This window comes from Dermochelys coriacea, chromosome 3 (genome assembly GCF_009764565.3).
Source record: "Dermochelys coriacea isolate rDerCor1 chromosome 3, rDerCor1.pri.v4, whole genome shotgun sequence".
Classification (NCBI taxonomy): Eukaryota; Metazoa; Chordata; order Testudines; family Dermochelyidae; genus Dermochelys; species Dermochelys coriacea.
Genome location: NC_050070.1, coordinates 58,251,491 through 58,270,825, shown reverse-complemented (window position 1 = coordinate 58,270,825; position 19,335 = coordinate 58,251,491). Strand labels below are relative to the sequence as shown.

The 19,335-nt window shown below is 41.1% G+C and overlaps 1 protein-coding gene across 1 annotated transcript in view; it reads right to left on the bottom strand.

Moving 5' to 3' along the window:
- Positions 1–19,335, bottom strand: part of KCNQ5 (potassium voltage-gated channel subfamily Q member 5) — a 513,662-nt gene that overhangs the window by 106,600 nt on the left and 387,727 nt on the right. The window contains exon 3 of the mRNA XM_038397155.2: positions 4,669–4,795. Coding sequence (XP_038253083.1) covers positions 4,669–4,795 — 127 coding nt within the window. The remainder of the gene's footprint in view (positions 1–4,668; positions 4,796–19,335) is intronic.

The window sequence follows — 19,335 nt, the reverse complement described above, 5'->3', positions numbered from 1 at the left end:
TTAATTTTCTACAAGATCTAACATGGAGCAGTTTTCCAGCTACTCCAGCCTGTACTAAGACTCCAGAAAGCACAAGATGGTAATTCTCACAGGACAGACTTCTCAGGGTCTGAACACCCTTGCCTGAGTTATCTGGTTAATATGGATTTGTTGAAGAGTAAAAAAAAAAAAAAAAAACCAAGGAGAAAGATGGTTGGCTGGGGTAGTCAGCTCTTTGCTGTCTTCTCATGCTATAGGAAGCATGCTTTTCAGTAACCAGTTCATTCTGGTTACAAACACAGTGAGTTGTGTCACACTACTGTGCCAGCAACTGTAGACATACTTCAGCAGACTTGGGAAATCAGGACAAACACCAAACCAAAGTGGGAGCTGATCTAGATAGCTTGCATGTTTGCTACTGGTGCATCCATTGGACCATTAATACTTTACTGATACTTCTGGTTAGAAGGAGCATTGCAGATTTAAAGGATAAATAATGTCCTTACAAAAGTATCCATTGATAAGATGGTAACTTCTCTAGTTAGAAGAGGGTAGTATTTCATGGGACTAGGCACACTGGAAGGCCAAGAAATGAAGGAAAACTGGTGGAAACTCAAGAAGTTTGGGAAATTGTACAAAGCAGATCTCTGAGTTTGACCATAAGTTTGAGTGATTAATTTCTTGTTCCTCACTCCATGTATCAAGTGATATGTGTGACTATGGTTACATTGTGATGGAACACATAATTTTCATACCTCAAACACAGAAGCAAATGACCACAAACACTGGAGACAGATTCTAAGAGCAGTGATGGCTAGACCAATAATTGAAACACTCCAATATCAGAGTGGCTTTATAGCCATGTGTTTCTGTAAAATGTCCATGAAAGTTCTTTAAAAATAATAATGTGGATGTATGAGGGTTTTCCATTCTAACCCTGTAATATGTGAGGTCTTCCACATCCCAAGTGCCTTAATCACTGTGCTAAAGGTTATAGGAGAGATGGGGATGCTCAGACTCTGAATCTGGCCCTGGAAAAGTTTTTCCCAGATGAAATTTATAGGATTAAATTTGCAAATAGTTTTGGGTTGACTGCATTTTTCAACAAGGAAACTATTTTTCCAAAAAACATTTCACCCAGCTCTAATAACTACACCATCCTTCCCTATGCTAGCTACAAAGCCAATGCCTTTTTAAAGGAAGAAGTGTATTTTTGCCATTCAAGTGCACTTTTTGTTTTGGGATGTCAATGAATTGCCTAACAGAATTGATAGTTTTTTGCTATTATTCTCATTTCTTGTTTTAAATATTGAAATAGCACCTACAAACCCCAGTCATGGACAAAACTCTATTGTGCTAAGTGCTGCACAAACACAGATCTATAAAATCATGACTAGTGTGGAGAAAGTAAATAAGGAAGTGTTATTTACTCCTCATAACCAAATGAAATTAATAGGCAGCAGGTTTAAAATGAACAAAAGGAAGTATTTCTTCACACACAACACAACTGTGGAATTATGCCAGAAGGTGTTGTGAAGGCCAAGACTATAACAGGGTTCAAAGAAGAACTAGATAAATTAATGGAGGATAGGTCCATCAATAGCTATTAGCCAGGACGGGCAGGGATGGTGTCCTTAGCCTCTGTTTGCCAGAAGCTGGGAATGGGCAACAAGGGATGGATCCACTTGATGATTATCTGTTCTGTTCATTCTTTCTGAAGCACCTGGCATTAGTCACTGCTGGAAGACAGGATATTGGGCTAGATGGACCTTTGGTCTGATTCAGTATGGCTTCGCATACTGGAGAATTTCAGAGAGCATTTCTCCCTCCTGAGGCATGCTGCTTTTTGGAAGCTCTTCCAAGGGCTGTATGGCTGTGCACTTCCTCATACACAACTCTGCGCTTCAGTGACACAATCTGACCAGTCTGACTGCCTTAGTGAAGAGGATAAATTAAAGACCCATGTAAATAGTATTGGAACCCAAATTATCATTCTTCTAAATAAAGGACAGATATGTAAAAATTAGGACAGATCATATATTAAATCAACAGTCATTGGGGCCCAATAAAGAGAAGCTAGGAAGTGAAGGCCTTGATCCCTTCACTGCTGTGGGCCTCTACAACACAACATGGCAACATTCCTTTGCAGTCCTGAAATTCCAGCTTCAAATTGATATGCCTAGTACACGGGTCAGCGCTTGTGTGCTCTGTGGATGAGATACACTGGCCAAGTAGTAATTAGGTAAAATAAGGGATATCAGGCAGCTCTCAATCTAACACAAAATACACAGCCAGGATGAATAACAATTCTATTTCCCATATCCTCTGAGACAGTGAATAGGGTGCAAAGCTGGACAACATGTACTGAATTATCTTTTCTTTTCAAGGAGCACACAGAGTTGTTTGTAAACTAACGTCAGATTTACTGACATCATAGGCTCATTATTGTAAGTATTGGCCTTTGGTTGTGAGTAGTACACACTGATAGGTCATTAATGAAATCTGAACAAAACAAAGGCTCTCTGAACTTGACCTTTTTGGTAATCCGAACATTTATTATTTCTACCTCTTAGGCCAATGACCTAAGTAATTGTGTTTGACTGCAAAAGTAGTTAGATCTGGTGAGGATATACAGGCAAGTTAAATTAAGGGCAAACAGACCCTGGCTGTAAAGATATCACTATTACATTGAAATGGGAAGTAGAATGAATAAACTGTAAATAAGGATTAAAAAACAAAAAGCCAAATCTAGTCATGGAATTTTAGAGGAACTCTACTTTGACTTTAATGGGGAGTTCAGCTAATAAAGTCATATGACTCACCATTATTAGTAGACCTATTAAAAAAAAAAGAAAAGAATGCTAGTTTTCAAGTGATTCAAAAAGTAAAAATAAAATAACCCATAAAGGAAAATTGCTAAGTATTTAGAGCAATACTGTCAGATAATTTAGGCCCAACATTTAGAGTCCCCACCCAGGAAAAACATTTTACAAATGCTAACAAATAAAAAGGCATTCCTTATGTTTTTTTCCATTAGTTCGTTTTTTAAATGCTGCAGCATGAGGCATGAAGCATGAGAATACTATAGGCCAAGAGAAAAAGCAGAGATAGGAACAAATGGGGCCACTTTAATAGTTAGAAACAAGCAAAGAGCAAGAAACAACCAGTGAAAACAGTGAAAAATATATAACGATTGCTTAAAATTCTGGTCTAGATTGTGACCTAGCCCCATGCAATGGAGTCTATGTTGCAGTGTTGCTCCTAGAATGGCCCAGAAGGGAGACTGACTGCCAGAATGTGCTTCCTGATATACTGGTGTAGATAACACCACCAGGGGTCGGAGTCAAAGCTGTATTCACTCTTCACTCCTTCCTGCTCATTGGCACACAGGCGGGGACACAGCAGCACTGTGGAGCATGCTACCCACCAGGTACTGGAAGCTGCGTTAGGGTACATGGGGTGCTTTATGCCCCTCTCATTCCCTTCGGCTAGTGCCCAGAATGGGCCATAATCTGGCCTTCTTTAATTATTGACAGGTTCATAAGTAACGTAGGTTTGGATGTGTAACTTTGAGCATGACTGTGTCCCTTAACGAACTTCCTTTATGCAAGGAATTAACACCTCCAAAATGAAGTTAGTTAGCAGCGAAAAGCTTGCACACAGTAGGAGGAAACAAAACTGAAGATAAACTGAAGCTGGATTGAACAAATTGTGGCTATCTCCAAACAAAGAGTTCTAGGACAGCAGCAAGTAATCTGGGATGTTAAACATGTTTCTGCTATTTAAATGTTTGACTTATTTTATCGTTAATAAACCACCTGTGTTGAACTGTCTGGTTCTGTTATCTTGAATTATGTACAGTAGAACCTTGATTACTAGAAAGAGTTGAGTGTACCAAAAACCTGCAAATACCCATGGGTTTGATTAATCAGGGGAGTCATATGGCTGAATGCAGGGAGAGGGAATGTCTGAGGGGCTGGCTTCCCCAATAAAGGCTGCCTGGGGAAGACAGGAGAGAGTGGAGTTTCTACACACAAGTCCCTTCTGTCTCCTCTAACTGGCCTTGGGGAAACAGGTAACTTCCTCTCCATGCTTTCCTCTTTAGCCAACTGTGCAGTAAGCCTCAGGGGACATGTTGTTCCCTAAGGTCACATTAGATCTGGCTAACCATGGTTTGGATATGGGATTCCAAGTTCTATTGTATTTATTGGAAAAACAGCCCCTACAACTGATAATTACAGGAATTACTGTAAAGTGCTTAATAATGATGCTTTTATAGATGATACACCTCTGAGTAAATTATTTGTTATTTGCATTGGGGCCTTTGGGTGCTACTGCAATCAGGTTGGGGACCCCTGGTGCCAGGTGTTGTACAAACTCAGGCCGATATGTCTCCTGCCCCTAGGAGTTTATAATCTAATTTGAAATGAGATGCCACAAGTGAGTGCAAATAGCAATTGGAAAGAACAAGGAAGTCAGAGGATGAGGGTAATGAAGCTGAGATCCTGCTGTTACACAGGTTCACTATTGCACCAACCTGCTGGTTCCAAATCAGACATTTTTTAAAGAATTACAGTAAAATCAAGTAAATAAACTGAATCTGTTATTGTGCATGCAAGAAATCAGCCAACAAGTGATGGCTAGGTTGTAACTTTTGGAATTTACATTGAAATTAATTGGGAAACTCACCTATTACACAGAATGGTTTCCTCGCAAATCGCAATCTTCCTTGCCATCCTCGGTAGCGACAACAGCAGCCCGCTGACCAGATACGAATGATATATTCCAAACCAAACACAACAATCATGACAAACTCCTGGAAAGGGAAAATAAGAGATGTCTGTTGCAGGGTCCAGAAACAAAATAGCAAGAAATACTTGACAATTATGCCTGACGAGTCAATTCATCTAATGCAACTGTATTCCTTTTCCTGAATCAAACCAAACTGCTTCTGCAAGGCATCAAAATACTAGAACTTGCATGTCCATACAGTAAATACAAACACCCAAAAGTGTCCCTATTAAGGGCACAGTCCTGATCTGTGCATCACTAAATATCTTCTAAAGTCAGCTATTTAATGTGAAAGAATTAAGTATCCAATCCTGCACCATAAATGTCAATGGCAAAACTCTCAGTGACTTTCAAAGTTCCACAATCAGGCCCCAGGTGATTTTACAAGTTACCCAATAATATATATATTCAAAACTGGGCTCTTATTTTGAAAGCTTAGTATTCTGGTGGGTATATTCTCATTTTACTCCATGGTAATGATATGCATGTGAAATAATTTAGGCCACACACAGGAATTCAGGAAACACTGTTTTATTCTGTACCAGTCTAAGATAAAACCCCCATGTGCTCATCTGGTGCAGCATGTGTTAGCAGTATTGTCCTTATGATTTAGGGCTGGTTCCTGCTCTCATTAAAGTCAGGTAAGAGAACTGGCCAATGGCACACACAGTTTGTGTCCCAGTCAATGTATGTGCAAATTGTGTGCAAGTTTTCCACATACAACTGTGTGTGTAAAACCTTTGAAAATCTGGCCTTGTTTTCTTTACTTTCAAGTTGAAATTGTCTTTCAATTGTCTACACCACGGATCGGCAACCTTTGGCACGGGACCCATAAGGGATATCCACTGGTGGGCAGCAACGGTTTGTTTACCTGCAGCGTCCGCAGGTTCGGCCAATCACAGATCCCGCTGGCCGCGGTTCGCCGTTCCAGGCCCATGGGGGCTGCAGGAAGTGGCGGCCAACATATCCCTCGGCCCACACCGCTTCCTGCAGCCCCCATGGGCCTGGAACGGCGAACCACGGCCAGTGGGAGCTGCGATCGGCCGAACCTGCAGATGCTGCAGGTAAACAAACTGTCCCAGCCCACCAGCAGATATCCCTGACGGGCTGTGTGCCAAAGGTTGCCAATTCCTGGTCTACACATTTCAAAAGATTCAACCTATATTTGCGGCACATATGGAAGGCCAAATTCTGCTTTCAGTTAAACCAGTGAAGTCAATGGAGTTTAACTAAGTAGAATTTGGCTCACTATTTCTTAAAGTGATTTGAATTCAAAGACATGATGTGAAATAGTGCATTGAATACAGGCATGGTATTATAATCTTCATTTAGATTTACTCCCAAAATGTCATTGATATGGTATACTGGTTTTAAAATGATTAAATGAGAGTTTGGTTAACTTGCAAATGGAAGAGAAAAATACTTGAAGGAACTTATTAAGCAGTTTATCAAGAAACGAAGGACGAAAATTATATTTTATTTGGCAGGTGACAACATTTCTCTGTCCAGAATAAAGCTGTTCTATGTCAACCAATTAATTTGTTATCTTTACAGGATGAGGACTAGCATGGTACCAGTAAGTAAGCATTACAAATAAATTAAACAGAGGAATATTTGCAGGAAAAGGGTTGACCTACCTTTGATTTTTTTCCAGGAATCATTCATATTTTTTTTTTTTAAACACACAATAAAAGCCTAAAACTCCTGAAAGCAAGTCAGTTGCAGACAGCAGCTATGGTTAGCTCAAGGACTCATTTACATGAACTAATGGCATACATAGTTTTGTGGTGTGTAATAATGCCCACTTAACTTATAATTAATGGCCTTATATTGATATATTCTGTACTGTGTTTGCCTATCCTTGCATACAGATTTTTCCAAAGATGCAATCCCTTCTTAAAATGATGTGTCAGTTTGATTTAAATTTATCACATTTATTAAACTGTACTTACAAGCCCCTCTGGAAGCTTCCTTTTTCATCTTTGTAAATCCTTGTATTTAAATTCATAAATCACATATAAACCTAAGATAAGATTTCCTTATCCATAACACAGTAACAGAAAAGGCCCAGCATGGCTTTGTTTTAAAGAAAATCCAAAGAACAATTAACATTATAGATTAGTGGGGTTTTTAATTACACTATTTCAGCAAGCACTGAGGTAAGTCTATGGACAGAATTACCGCACAGTACTCTAGTGAATTTATGTTCCTTATTAATTTTCTTGCTTAATCAATTCATTAACTATATTGCAAAATACTTCCTATTTCTAATAATTCTCAATAGTGGTTTAGCATGTGGCAGATTCCCTACAGGTCAATTCCCTGTTGGCCAAGAATGAAAAAAGGAAATACAATCTGGTTGGAAAAATTAGAGAAATAGTATTTTAGTTATTTAGCTACCATTTTTATATTGTAAATGGCTAAATCTAGCTTACTTATGGTCAGATGAGGTTTCCAACTTTGTGTGTGTTCATGGAAGGGATCTAGTCATTTTACACTTGATTCCCTTGGTGAAGTTTACTTTTTCTTTGGGAGTGGTGGAAGGAAGGGCATATGGTAGATCTCCAGTCACTGTCTTGATTCCCTTAAATATCTCTTGCTTATTACAATCTAGTCACATTTTAAATGAATTACTACAAAACTAGTTTGTATGGCAAACGGGGTATGCATATGCATGGGAAGCACACTGAAACTGTCATAATCTCTTGATCCCATGTATTGAATCTGATTCATACACATAGAAAGATGCTCTCCTTAATGTTCCGGGCCCCACTAATGCTTCTGAGCTAGAATAGGCAAGAATGAAATTCATTCATGAATACTATATGGAAGTATTATTTTACAGCATTAACCATTTGGCTGAAACTCATAGCATATATTGCTGATATAATGAATGAGATAAAGTGTACTAAACTTTATGTAATTTCACACTGGTGCCTGTTACTGCCCGTTTTGTTTAGAGTTCACTTCCAATATTACCATTAGGAATTCCTGTTCCCAGTGTTTTCATAGCTATAGTAAGTGGAGGGAGTGGGGTAAGGGAATTCATTGTGTCTTGAAATCTTGTATGTGATATACGGTGTCCTGTGGTACAAGGTCTTTTCTGTCAGAAAGCACAATTTATCTCTTTTACACACACACTTTGAAGAAAAAAATCCATTTGGGCATATTTAAGTCAAGGGAGTAAAAGAGATAAAGAATTTGCTTTCAGACATTCTTCGCAAGAGTATGAATTTTTTTAGATTGGATACATTAAATTGAAACATCTCAGTTTTATTCTGAGACATATCACCATTTCTAGCAGTATAGCCCATTTAAGTATAGAGAATCTCTCTCAAACCAGTAGAATTTTTCACAAATAAAATAAATTTTAAGTGCAACCACTTGGCAAATGATCCTATTACCTTGCAGGATCAGGTCTCCAGTAGTCAATGCTTTAGCTAAATGACTGGAAGAATCACATTTTTAACCTATATTTCTGTCAGGGTTCCTTCCCCACTCTGAACTCTAGGGTACAGATGTGGAGACCCACATGAAAGACCTCCTAAGCTTATTCTTACCAGCTTAGGTTAAAAACTTCCCCAAGGTACAAACTTTGCCTTGTCCTTGAACAGTATGCTGCCACCACCAAGCATTTTAAACAAAGAACAGGGAAAGAGACCACTTGGAGATGTCTTCCCTCAAAATATCCCCCCAAGCCCTGCACGCCCCCTTTCATGGGGAGGCTTGAGAATAATATCCTAACCAATTTGTTACAAAATTATCATAGACCCAAATCCCTGGATCTTGGAATAATGGAAAAATCAGTCAGGTTCTTAAAAGAAGGATTTTATTTAAAAAAAAAGAAAGGTAAAAATCATCTCTGTAAAATCAGGATGGAAAATACTTTATAGGGTATTCAGATTCAAAACACAGAAGATCCCCCTCTGGGCAAAACCTTAAAGTTACAGAAAACAGGAATAAACCTCCCTCTTAACACAGGGAAAATTCACATAAAACAAAAGATAATCCGCCTTGCCTGGCTTACCTATACTAGTTGCAATATTGGAGACTTGGATTAGGATGGGTTGGAGAAGATGGATTTCTGTCTGGCCTCTCTCAGTCCCAGGAGAGAACACATAAACAAAGAGCACAAACAAAAGCCTTTCCCCCCAAGATTTGAAAGTATCTTGTTCCCTTATTGGTCCTTTGGGTCAGGTGCCCACCAGGTTAGCTGAGCTTCTTAACCCTTTAGGATGTTATTTTATAGCACTGTACACAGAAAGGTGGTTACCCTTCCCTTTATATTTATAACAATTTCTATATGAGATTTTTTAAAAAATCATCATTTAAAGGGTATAAGAAGCTCATAGGTCATAAACTACACTTGAATAAATTTGAAATTCTGCCTTAGACCACAGGACAGGAAAATCAGAGTCAAGAATGAAACCCAGTGCTTGTGCCAGTTATTACAGCTGGCACGAGCTACTACTGTAAGATGCCTTAAACCACTGGAAGACTTTAAACGCTACAGGTACTTCAATACCAAGGGAGCAACTGAGGGAGCTGGAGATAGAATTTCAGATTTCCCTTTCCATTTTCTGTCCTACTGATGTCTAGTCAGGACTTCTGGGACCCAGTTACTTACTCCTCCCAAACCATTGACATTAATGGTACTTTTGGCAAGAGAGAGCAGGATCAGACTCATATGGATACTTTACAAATGTTTTTTATGTGTGGCTGCTCACCTACTTAGACACCGTTCACCTGGTTCTGATTTTTCTTATACCAGTGTGAGCCTAGATTAACTTCCCTGAGGTCAATGGAGTTACTCCTGTGTAAAACAAATGAAATTCAGGATTTTTATTTTATATATGAAAGCAGGTGAAGCTATAAGCCTACAGAAAATTCCTACTTACTACAAAAATGAGAACAAAATCCAGACTTTTAAATACCTTGAATATTGTTGGTTTTTTGTTTTGTCCCTCAGTGATGGAGACACAAGGACCAAACATAACTGGAAATGTACGTAATAATTTGGACAGTTATTGGATTCCTTATAGTGACTTCATATCATTTTAAAAGGCATTGTAAATATGTCATTCTAAGCAACACACACACACACACGTAAATCAGAATAAGACTGCGCTGTTCTTTAATCTGGCCTCTTTAAGGAACTCAAAGGGTAGACTTCACCCGTGACTACATATACACTACAAATGGTAGCCTTTTGTAGAGGGGGTGAGTAACCAAGCCCAAGTTTTCCCCAGTAATTGATAAAACATCATTTGGATGGGAAAAAAGTCTTCACTACTTCCTGGAATGCCATTAATTCTGCTCAACAGGACACAATAGTATCAGCTCCATCTGAACTGACATTTTTTCACATTCAAAATTCCCATTAACATCAGTAGGAGATAAGCATGTGTGTTTCAGTCTTGCAGCCCTTGCACATATATAATATATCTGGCCCAGGAAAGCAGATCAAATATGAAATAAACAAAAGGTTATATAGGGCTTCAGTGAACTGGGCTGATAATTAATGAACTCAAACAGGGTAACAGATATTGTTAGTGCTTTTGTTTGTTTTTGTCTCTCTAATTAGGATTCAAACTGTACTTAGTTATTAAATTAGCATGCTTCTCAGATGATTTTCTGTGATAAGAAATTTCCCTTAATATAACATTCAAATGGCTAAAAACTATTTTAGTTTCTGCATTAATTAATATAATTATTCATTAAAACTCTAAATAACCTTTGGTTAATTTGCTGCATACCTGCTGTGGCCATCAGGTTCCCTTGGTTCCAGACCATTATTTTACAGAATCAGATAGTATTTACGGAAAGCAAAAATGTTGATATTGTAAATTCTGGGTTATATTTCCCAGTCATAAGAGAGTCATGGTTAATTAGTTACACTAGCTATCGCATACAAGAGATCTGCATTCAAAACAATAGCTCTTCTCTTATTTTACTCATATTTTCTGTACTTAAAATAAAGTTTCATAATATTATGTTGAGCACTAAACTAAGGTATTATTTGCAATAGAGCATCTAATGGGTATAGGCCCTGTTTGTACAGAGCTCATTGTAGATTGGGGTCTCTGTGCCAATGGTTTTCAGGAACTCAGAAAGTGAACCAGAATCTATCAAAATAGCTCTGTGAAATAAATGTTAATATAAACATCAGATAAAACCAGCATCTCTATATTAATGGAAACACATAGAGCCAGATTATCAGTTGGTGTAAATCAGCTTAACTCCAGTGGGTCAGATGGAGCTATGCCAATTTACACCAGCTCTGGTCCAGAAAGTCTTGAAAATAAATGTATTTATTATTTTCAAGCTACCAGAAAAAGAAAGAACTAATTTTTCCTCACATTTTTGATTCCCGATGACTTTGCATCAGCTTCTGCAATTTCAGTTTGGTAACCTGTAAAACTTCTATGACACATAAATGGCATCATCCAAATAATAATGGCTAGGTGCTAGCGTAATGCAAATAAAATAATAATAATAGTGCTTTATGATTCACAGTTTATTGGAAGTTGAAATGTTTGCTCACTCAATTAAAAGAAGAACATAACAGTTTATCTTGGTTCCACGACCATGCCCTGCACCCCTTGTCAGGTAAAATTCTAGCAGTGGTTCTCAAACTGTGGGTCAAGATCCCAAAGTGGATCATGGCCCCGTTTTAGTGGGGTTGCCAGGGCTGGCTTAGACTTGCTAAGGCCTAGGGCCAAAGCCCAAGTACAGCCCGAGGGCTTCAGCCCTAGGTAGCAGGGCTCAGGTTACAGGCCCCCTGCCTGGGGCTGAAGCCCTTGGGCTTTGGCCCCTCGGCCTGGGGTGGTAGGAATTTGGCTTTGCCCCCTCGCACCCACGGTGGCAGGGCTTGAGTGGGCTCAGGCTTCGGTCCCCCTTCCTGGGGTCCTGTAGTAATTTTTGTTGTCAGAATGGGTGGTGCGGTGCAATGAAGTTTCTAAACCCCTGCTCTACTGATTCCTGAGCGATGAGTACAGGATTGGGTCCTACAATTAATAGTTCTTCTTTTCAGAATGACATAAAATTGTGTCATTAATGCATTGACCCCTGAATGCTGCGCTGCCCCATCTCTGAAAATCTGGGAGGCATTGTGCCTCAAACAATCCAAAGGCTTTCAGAGTTCCAGAGGATAACAGCTACTGCATCTCTCCTTTAAGAGAGTGCACTCTGCACTTCTCCTTTACAGCTGACTGCTTTAGGGATAAGTGGCAAATATGCCCCACATCCTCTTTGACCCTTTTGGATTAGCCATGTGCAACACTTTGCCATTATAACTGTGTCTGTGCTAGGGGTTTTGGCCAGCACAGCTATGTCAGTCAGGGAGCACACCTCATCACACCCCATCAAACTGGCAAAAGTTTGTAGAGAAACACCTCTCTGAAAAGAAGCTCTTGAGGAATTCCACCATGATTTCAACAATTTCCATCCCACCATCAACCTCAGCCTGGACCAGTCCATACAAGAGATCCACTTCCTGGACACTACGGTGCTAATAAGCGATGGTCACATAAACACCACCCTATATCGGAAACCTACTGACCGCTATTCCTACCTACATGCCTCTAGCTTTCATCCAGATCATACCACTCGATCCATTGTCTACAGCCAAGCACTACGATATAACCGCATTTGCTCCAACCCCTCAGACAGAGACAAACACCTACAAGATCTCTATCATGCATTCCTACAACTACAATACCCACCTGCTGAAGTGAAGAAACAGATTGACAGAGCCAGAAGAGTACCCAGAAGTCACCTACTACAGGACAGGCCCAACAAAGAAAACAACAGAACGCCACTAGCCATCACCTTCAGCCCCCAACTAAAACCTCTCCAACGCATCATCAAGGATCTACAACCTATCCTGAAGGACGACCCATCACTCTCACAGATCTTGGGAGACAGACCAGTCCTTGCTTACAGACAGCCCCCCAATCTGAAGCAAATACTCACCAGCAACCACACACCACACAACAGAACCACTAACCCAGGAACCTATCCTTGCAACAAAGCCCATTGCCAACTCTTTCCACATATCTATTCAGGGGATACCATCATAGGGCCTAATCACATCAGCCACACTATCAGAGGCTCATTCACCTGAGCATCTACCAATGTGATATATGCCATCATGTGCCAGCAATGCCCCTCTGCCATGTCAAACTGGACAAACTGGACAGTCTCTACGTAATTATAACATTCAAAAACTAGTTGGAGAACACTTCAATCTCTCTGATCACTCGATCCCAGACCTAAGAGTGGCTATACTTCAACAAAAAGGCTTCAAAAACAGACTCCAACGAGAGACTGCTGAATTGGAATTAATTTGCAAACTGGATACAATTAATTTAGGCTTGAATAGAGACTGGGAATGGATGAGTCATTACACAAAGTAAAACTATTTCCCCATGGTATTTCTCCCTCCCACCCCACCCCCCACTGTTCCTCTGATATTCTTGTTAACTGCTGGAATTAGCCTACCTTGCTTGTCACCATGAAAGGTTTTCCTCCTTTCCCCCCCCTGCTGCTGGTGATGGCTTATCTTAAGTGATCACTCTCCTTACAGTGTGTATGATAAACCCATTGTTTCATGTTCTCTGTGTGTGTGTATATAAATCTCTCCTCTGTTTTTTCCACCAAATGCATCCGATGAAGTGAGCTGTAGCTCACGCAAGCTTATGCTCTAATACATTTGTTAGTCTCTAAGGTGCCACAAGTACTCCTTTTCTTAGTACAAAATGGATGCTTTCATCCACAATGAAGATTACAAACACAGAATGGCATCCACAAAACACAATGAAATTCCTAATTTGAAACAGACATATTCCCATACTGTCACAACTGCCACCCAGAGGAAAGGAAAGCCCAAATGCCAGACCTGAATTTTCAGGTGGCCTCCCTCTGGATCACAGGTCAGCCCCAAACCCTGAATCTGCTTGGCAGTGGGGAACACAACTTAAAATCTGATGCCATGATATTAGTTCAATATATAAATATTCATATCTTAATATTTGTTTAATATTTGTTTCTACTGTCCCAAGTTACTACAGTTAAGTCATCCATATACTTTTAAATATTGAAGAGAGATGATATTAAGAACAGTTATTTTTTTCTGGAGACATTTTTCTTAACCGTTATAATTCATGCAAATTGCAACTTGTGTCAAACAAGGTGAAGTATAAAACTCTGCCTTATTTGGATATTTTTCCTTTAATTCAATTCTTTACAGTATAAAGCCTTACTTGTTTCCTTGTGAGTTGTTCTTTTACATATTCGTTATCCATTTATCTGTTCATAATATCCTAAAGCCTTTAGGTCTTGCATCTATTTGTCATTTCATTTTCACAAATCAATATGAGGAATTCAGGTTAAAAGCACTGTTTCTACTACTTTGTATTCAACACATGCTAAATTCCTGTGATAATGCCCTACATTTTCTATTAAAATGATTCAGGGATTGTTAAGTATTAGAAAATCAGAGATTTCACATAGAAATTCTGGTTCAAGGCAAAAGTATGCCTGTGCTTCATGCTGAAACGTCGGAAATTTTAACAATAAATGCTAATTTTAATGCATCAGTTAATGGAATATCATAGAAACAGTTCCCCAATCCTCCCAGCCTAATACATTTTGATCTAAATGTACAACTCTTGTGCTATCAATTCTAATAACCGAAACTATATTGTGTTACTATATGGTTTTCTATGATGTCATTTCCTCCTTTTGTTAACAATTGCTCAGTGATTAATATATACCCTATTTCTATACAACAGTTATGGTAAATAAAGGATTAAATATTTGTGATGTTACACTATCTAATTATTCTTGTGAGAAAGGACTGTGTCTACCTGTTTTTTCAGCAGTTCGCATAAAGGATTCCCGATCGGGATGAGCGGCTGGCAGTGCAACTAGAAATAATAATATCTTCTGTAATGCCAACAAAAAACTGGAAACGGTTAGGGTGCTGCTTTGCTGAGACCATTGCCTAGCGTGCTCATCAGTATTGTGCTTCACCATCTGTCTGTATCCATCTGTTGTGTTTTGTCTTATACTTAGATTGTAAGCTCCTTGGGGCAGGGGCCATCACTTTGTTCTTTTGTTTGTTCAGCACCTAGCATAATGGGTCCTGGTCCATGACTGAGTCTCCTAAGTGCTATAATAAATAATAAAATAAATAATAATAATAATAAACTTAGCAAAAAAATTGAACTCCATGGGTGAAATCCTAGCCCTGCAGATGTCAATGAAAAAAAATTCTGACAATTTCAGAATTTCACCTAAGAAGTCTCTTCATTCCTTAGTGGGAAGGAAATGAGTGGATGCAGACACAGGCTACTACTGATTTATTTACAATATGTACATTTTTGAACAAATATATTAGGTGGCAAGAACACAGCATAGCTGTTGCTCACCACCTCAGTAAGGTGTTAAGCCCCAGTCACTTCAGTGAGGCTCTGGGAGGGGGCAAGGGTCTGCCCACCTGGAGCTGTTTGCAGGATAAGGCCAAATTCATGACATCACATCCACAAAACATCAATGTAACCATTTAATGGTGATTAAAGAATTTTGGGGCCTATGCACTATGGAAATTGGGAGCTCCCCACTTTCACCCATTTTTGGCCCAGCCGTCCCTCCGTCATGATGAAGGGGCTACTGGGCCAAACCTGAGCAGCACTCGACCTCGCTCCAGTTCTGCTCCAGCTGCTGCCAGCCCTGTATGGCATGAATAGGGGCTGTTCAGCAAAGTGCCTCCACCCCATACATTCCTCATCCTGCACACCTCCCTTAATGCTCATGCCACCCCACATATACCCCAACAACCCTCCACCAGCCACCCTCTTACCCTGACAGCCCCCCCTCCCCAGCACATCCCAAGAGCCCTGACATACTTCTCATTCACAGAAGCTCCAAACATCTCAGCCCCATAGGCCACAGTCCCGAACATGCCCCGCTCCCACCAACATCCTCCCCCTGCACAGTCCCCACAATTCCTCACCCTGCAGCCCCCCAACACTCCCCACTTAGCTTAGTTGTTTTTATGATGAGATCCTCGATGCCAGGCTCTCACCCACTGCCCCTGAGTCCTTCCTGGCCGCTCACTAGGACTCCACTCCTGGCTCAGCATTCCCAATGCCAGCTGCTCCTATCACTCCTATCCTAGGCCTGTGCTCACATGGCATGGGCCGAATTTAAGTGAGTGGCACTGAAGATCATGAAGTTGAAGATTTACAATCCTGTGGCATATGAATTATTAGGAGCATATTCAGGAGCTAAAGATGCTACCAAGATCTTTCCATGAACGTACTCAACCAATGAAAGGGTGACAACAGCTGATATTTGGATCCTGCTAAGCCTCTGATGAAAGAGGTCCATCTTCCACCTTCGGAGACTATGGATGAAAAAAAGTCTTTCTCTTTAAATTGACATACCAACTCAGCACTCTGATCTCTTCTGAGCCTGTTAATCTCATCTCATCCAAGTAAGTAAACAGCAACAAAGGCAAAGAAAAAAGAAACCACAAAACAGCACCAAGAAGAATCATAGAATATCAGGGTTGGAAGGGACCCCAGAAGGTCATCTAGTCCAAAAGAAGAAGCAGGGCCAGATTAATCTTTTGTAAATCCCAGCACCTGGACTGTGGCCCTGCCCCCTGCTCCAGCCACACTCTGCCTGAGGTCCGCCCCTGCTTGGCCTCTTCCCCACGAGGCCCTGTCCATGCTCTGCTCCAAGGCCTCACCCCCCACTCGGCCTTTCCCCCCTTAAGCCCCACCCACTGTTTGCACAGCGGGGGAGGGAGTGGAGAGGAGTGAGCAGCAAGCGGGAGCCTTGGGGAAGAGACCGAGTAGGGTGGGGCATCAGGGGAGGGGGCAGGGCCACAGTGCAGGTGCCAGGGCCCCTTCTGAGTGTGGGGCCAGCACCAGAGCATCATTGGCACCATTGTAAACCTGGTACTGAGAAGAAGCATTCTTCCAGGCCAACACTGCTTATGCCACATGACACTACCAAAACTTCAGCACCATTGGTGACATGATGTTTGAAAAGCATTGCAAAGGAATTACATTTAATCAGCTCTTGCAATAATTTTCATTGGATATTGAAACACTGTTAGGCACTTCTCATGTTAGCACTAAATTGTACCGATTGCATTGTCCTCGAGAGGAAACAAACTAAACAGCGAACTAATGGGAATTACTTTGAATTTAAGATTCTTAGTATTCATTAATATGCCTGTCTCAAAACCATTCCTTAAAGCAGTGGTCCCCAATCTGTGGGGCATGCCCCCCAGAGGGGTGCACAGAAACATTCGAGGGGAGGGGGGTACGATGGGGCCTGTGCCAGGCCCCGCGGGGGAGGGAGTGCCACGCAGCCCAGCTCTGCCCCCAGCTCTGCTCTGGCCTGCCCCTGGCAGCGGCCCCACCTCCTAGCTGTGGCTCCACTCCCAACCCTGGCATGCCCCCAGCTACAGCCCTGGCATCTTCCCATGGCTCTGGCCCGGCTCCGTACCCGGCCACAGCCTTGGCTGCTGGCCTCAACTGCAACCCAGCCCCAATCCTACCCTAAGCCTCGGCCCCCGGCCACAATTCCACTCCTGGCTCTGACTCCACTCCCAGCCCCAGACCCACCCCCAGCCTTGGCCCTCTTACCCCATCCACATTCCCCACCCCCCCGGGAACCACGGCTCCACTCCCATCCCTGGTTCCCAACCACAGCACCCGGGGGTGGGGGGTGGGAGGGTGCATACAGAGGCAAGGGAGATGAGACATGAAAAGTTTGGGGACCACTACCTTAAAGTGAGTTTGTGAGTAAGGATCCATGGGATTAGAACCCAGATCTGGAGAGCCTATAATGGTTGATATTCTCGCATTGCCACTGGAAGGGCAGGCACCAGCCACATCCAGGGAACACTGCAGAGACTGGGCACTGCAGGAAGTACCGCCCAAAGGGTCCAGAATGACAGTACCCTGCAGCCTTCTGATTGGTCAAGTACCCTGGACTTCTGGCCTGCTGTGACTCCTGACCACATCTTGTCTTCTGATCAGCAGTGTACAACCCCAGCCTGACTCTGACTCCAGATTCCAGCCTGGTACTACCTCTGGTCCCAAGTCTCCGCCCCCAGCCAGACTCTGACCCCAACTCTTGCTTATTGAACCTAGGTCTAGTGATTCCTTTGACCTCTGCTCATGGACTAATGTCTTTCTGGTGTCCTTGATGTGTGGTCACCAGCTCAGCTGTGAACACTAGGCCAGACTACCTATGCCCTGGTCCCTTCTAGTGGGTGTATAAAAAACTATTTCATTTGAATGGCTTCTTTATGTTTCTAAGTTTAATACTATTGTCACTTCATAGAACTTTGGGCTGGCCTACACTGAACATTGGCATAGTTACATCTCTCAGGGTGTGAAAAATCCACACCCATGTGATGTAGTTAAACCGACCTAACCCCTAGTGCAGATAGCACTAAGTTGATGGAAGAATTCTTCAGCTGACCTAGCTACCCCTGCTTGGGGAGGTGGGTTACCTACAGCAACAGAAGAATCCTTTCCATTGCTATAGTAAGGGTGGGCGGCCAGATGTGCTGTTCACCTGGTAATTATCACAAACATCACTTACTGCTGCCCATTTATAAACTGCTTATGTTATCCTTGATAAAATAAACAAGATTCACCAACCCTTAAACAAAATTCCCTTGACCATCTATAAAATGTTTTAGTTAGCTATGATACACAGACAGATCTCACTACAGACTTTGGAAAATAATATACTTAAAGGAGTGTCCCCATTTCTTCTTTCTATAAACTATACATTTTTAGTTATTTCTGGAATAAAACTACCCGGCATCTGACACCTTAGGAACACCCCTATCTACCCACAAGCATTACTCAAGACCATCTCTGTGCTAGTGTCAGGTTTCAAAGTAGCAGCTGTGTTAGTCTGTATCTGCAAAAAGAAAAGGAGGACTTGTGGCACCTTAGAGGCTAACAAATTTATTTGAGCATAAGCTTTCGTGAGCTACAGCTCACTCCGATGAAGTGAGCTATAGCTCACGAAAGCTTATGTTCAAATAAATTTGTTAGTCTCTAAGGTGCCACAAGTCCTCCTTTTCTTTCTGTGCTAGTGCTAAGCATCGGCTTCTGTCCTGTTAAATAAAACAAAGCCAATTGCAGCCCCATTTCAAGTGCTTGAATGTCTGCTTTTGAGACGCGTGTCCTGAACTTCCTTTCAGATGAGAAAAATTGGTTAATTTTCCATTTAAGTGCTAGCTAATGTTATTTTGCTGATGTGGTCTCCTGTAATTATTTTAAATGTACTTCCCTTTACAGGACATTCTTCTCCATATCAGATATAATTTATTTTACCACTTTTTTATTGATTTCAGCTTTCCTTTTTTTAATAAAGAAGTTTATTTCAAATATTTATGAGCTGTATAATTTTAACACTTTTGCTACAATGTCCAATTTCCAGATTAAAATCAATGGACACAGGTAATATAATGTGTGCACTTTACTATTCAAAGTGAAGTTATAACTTGGATAGTAAGTATGA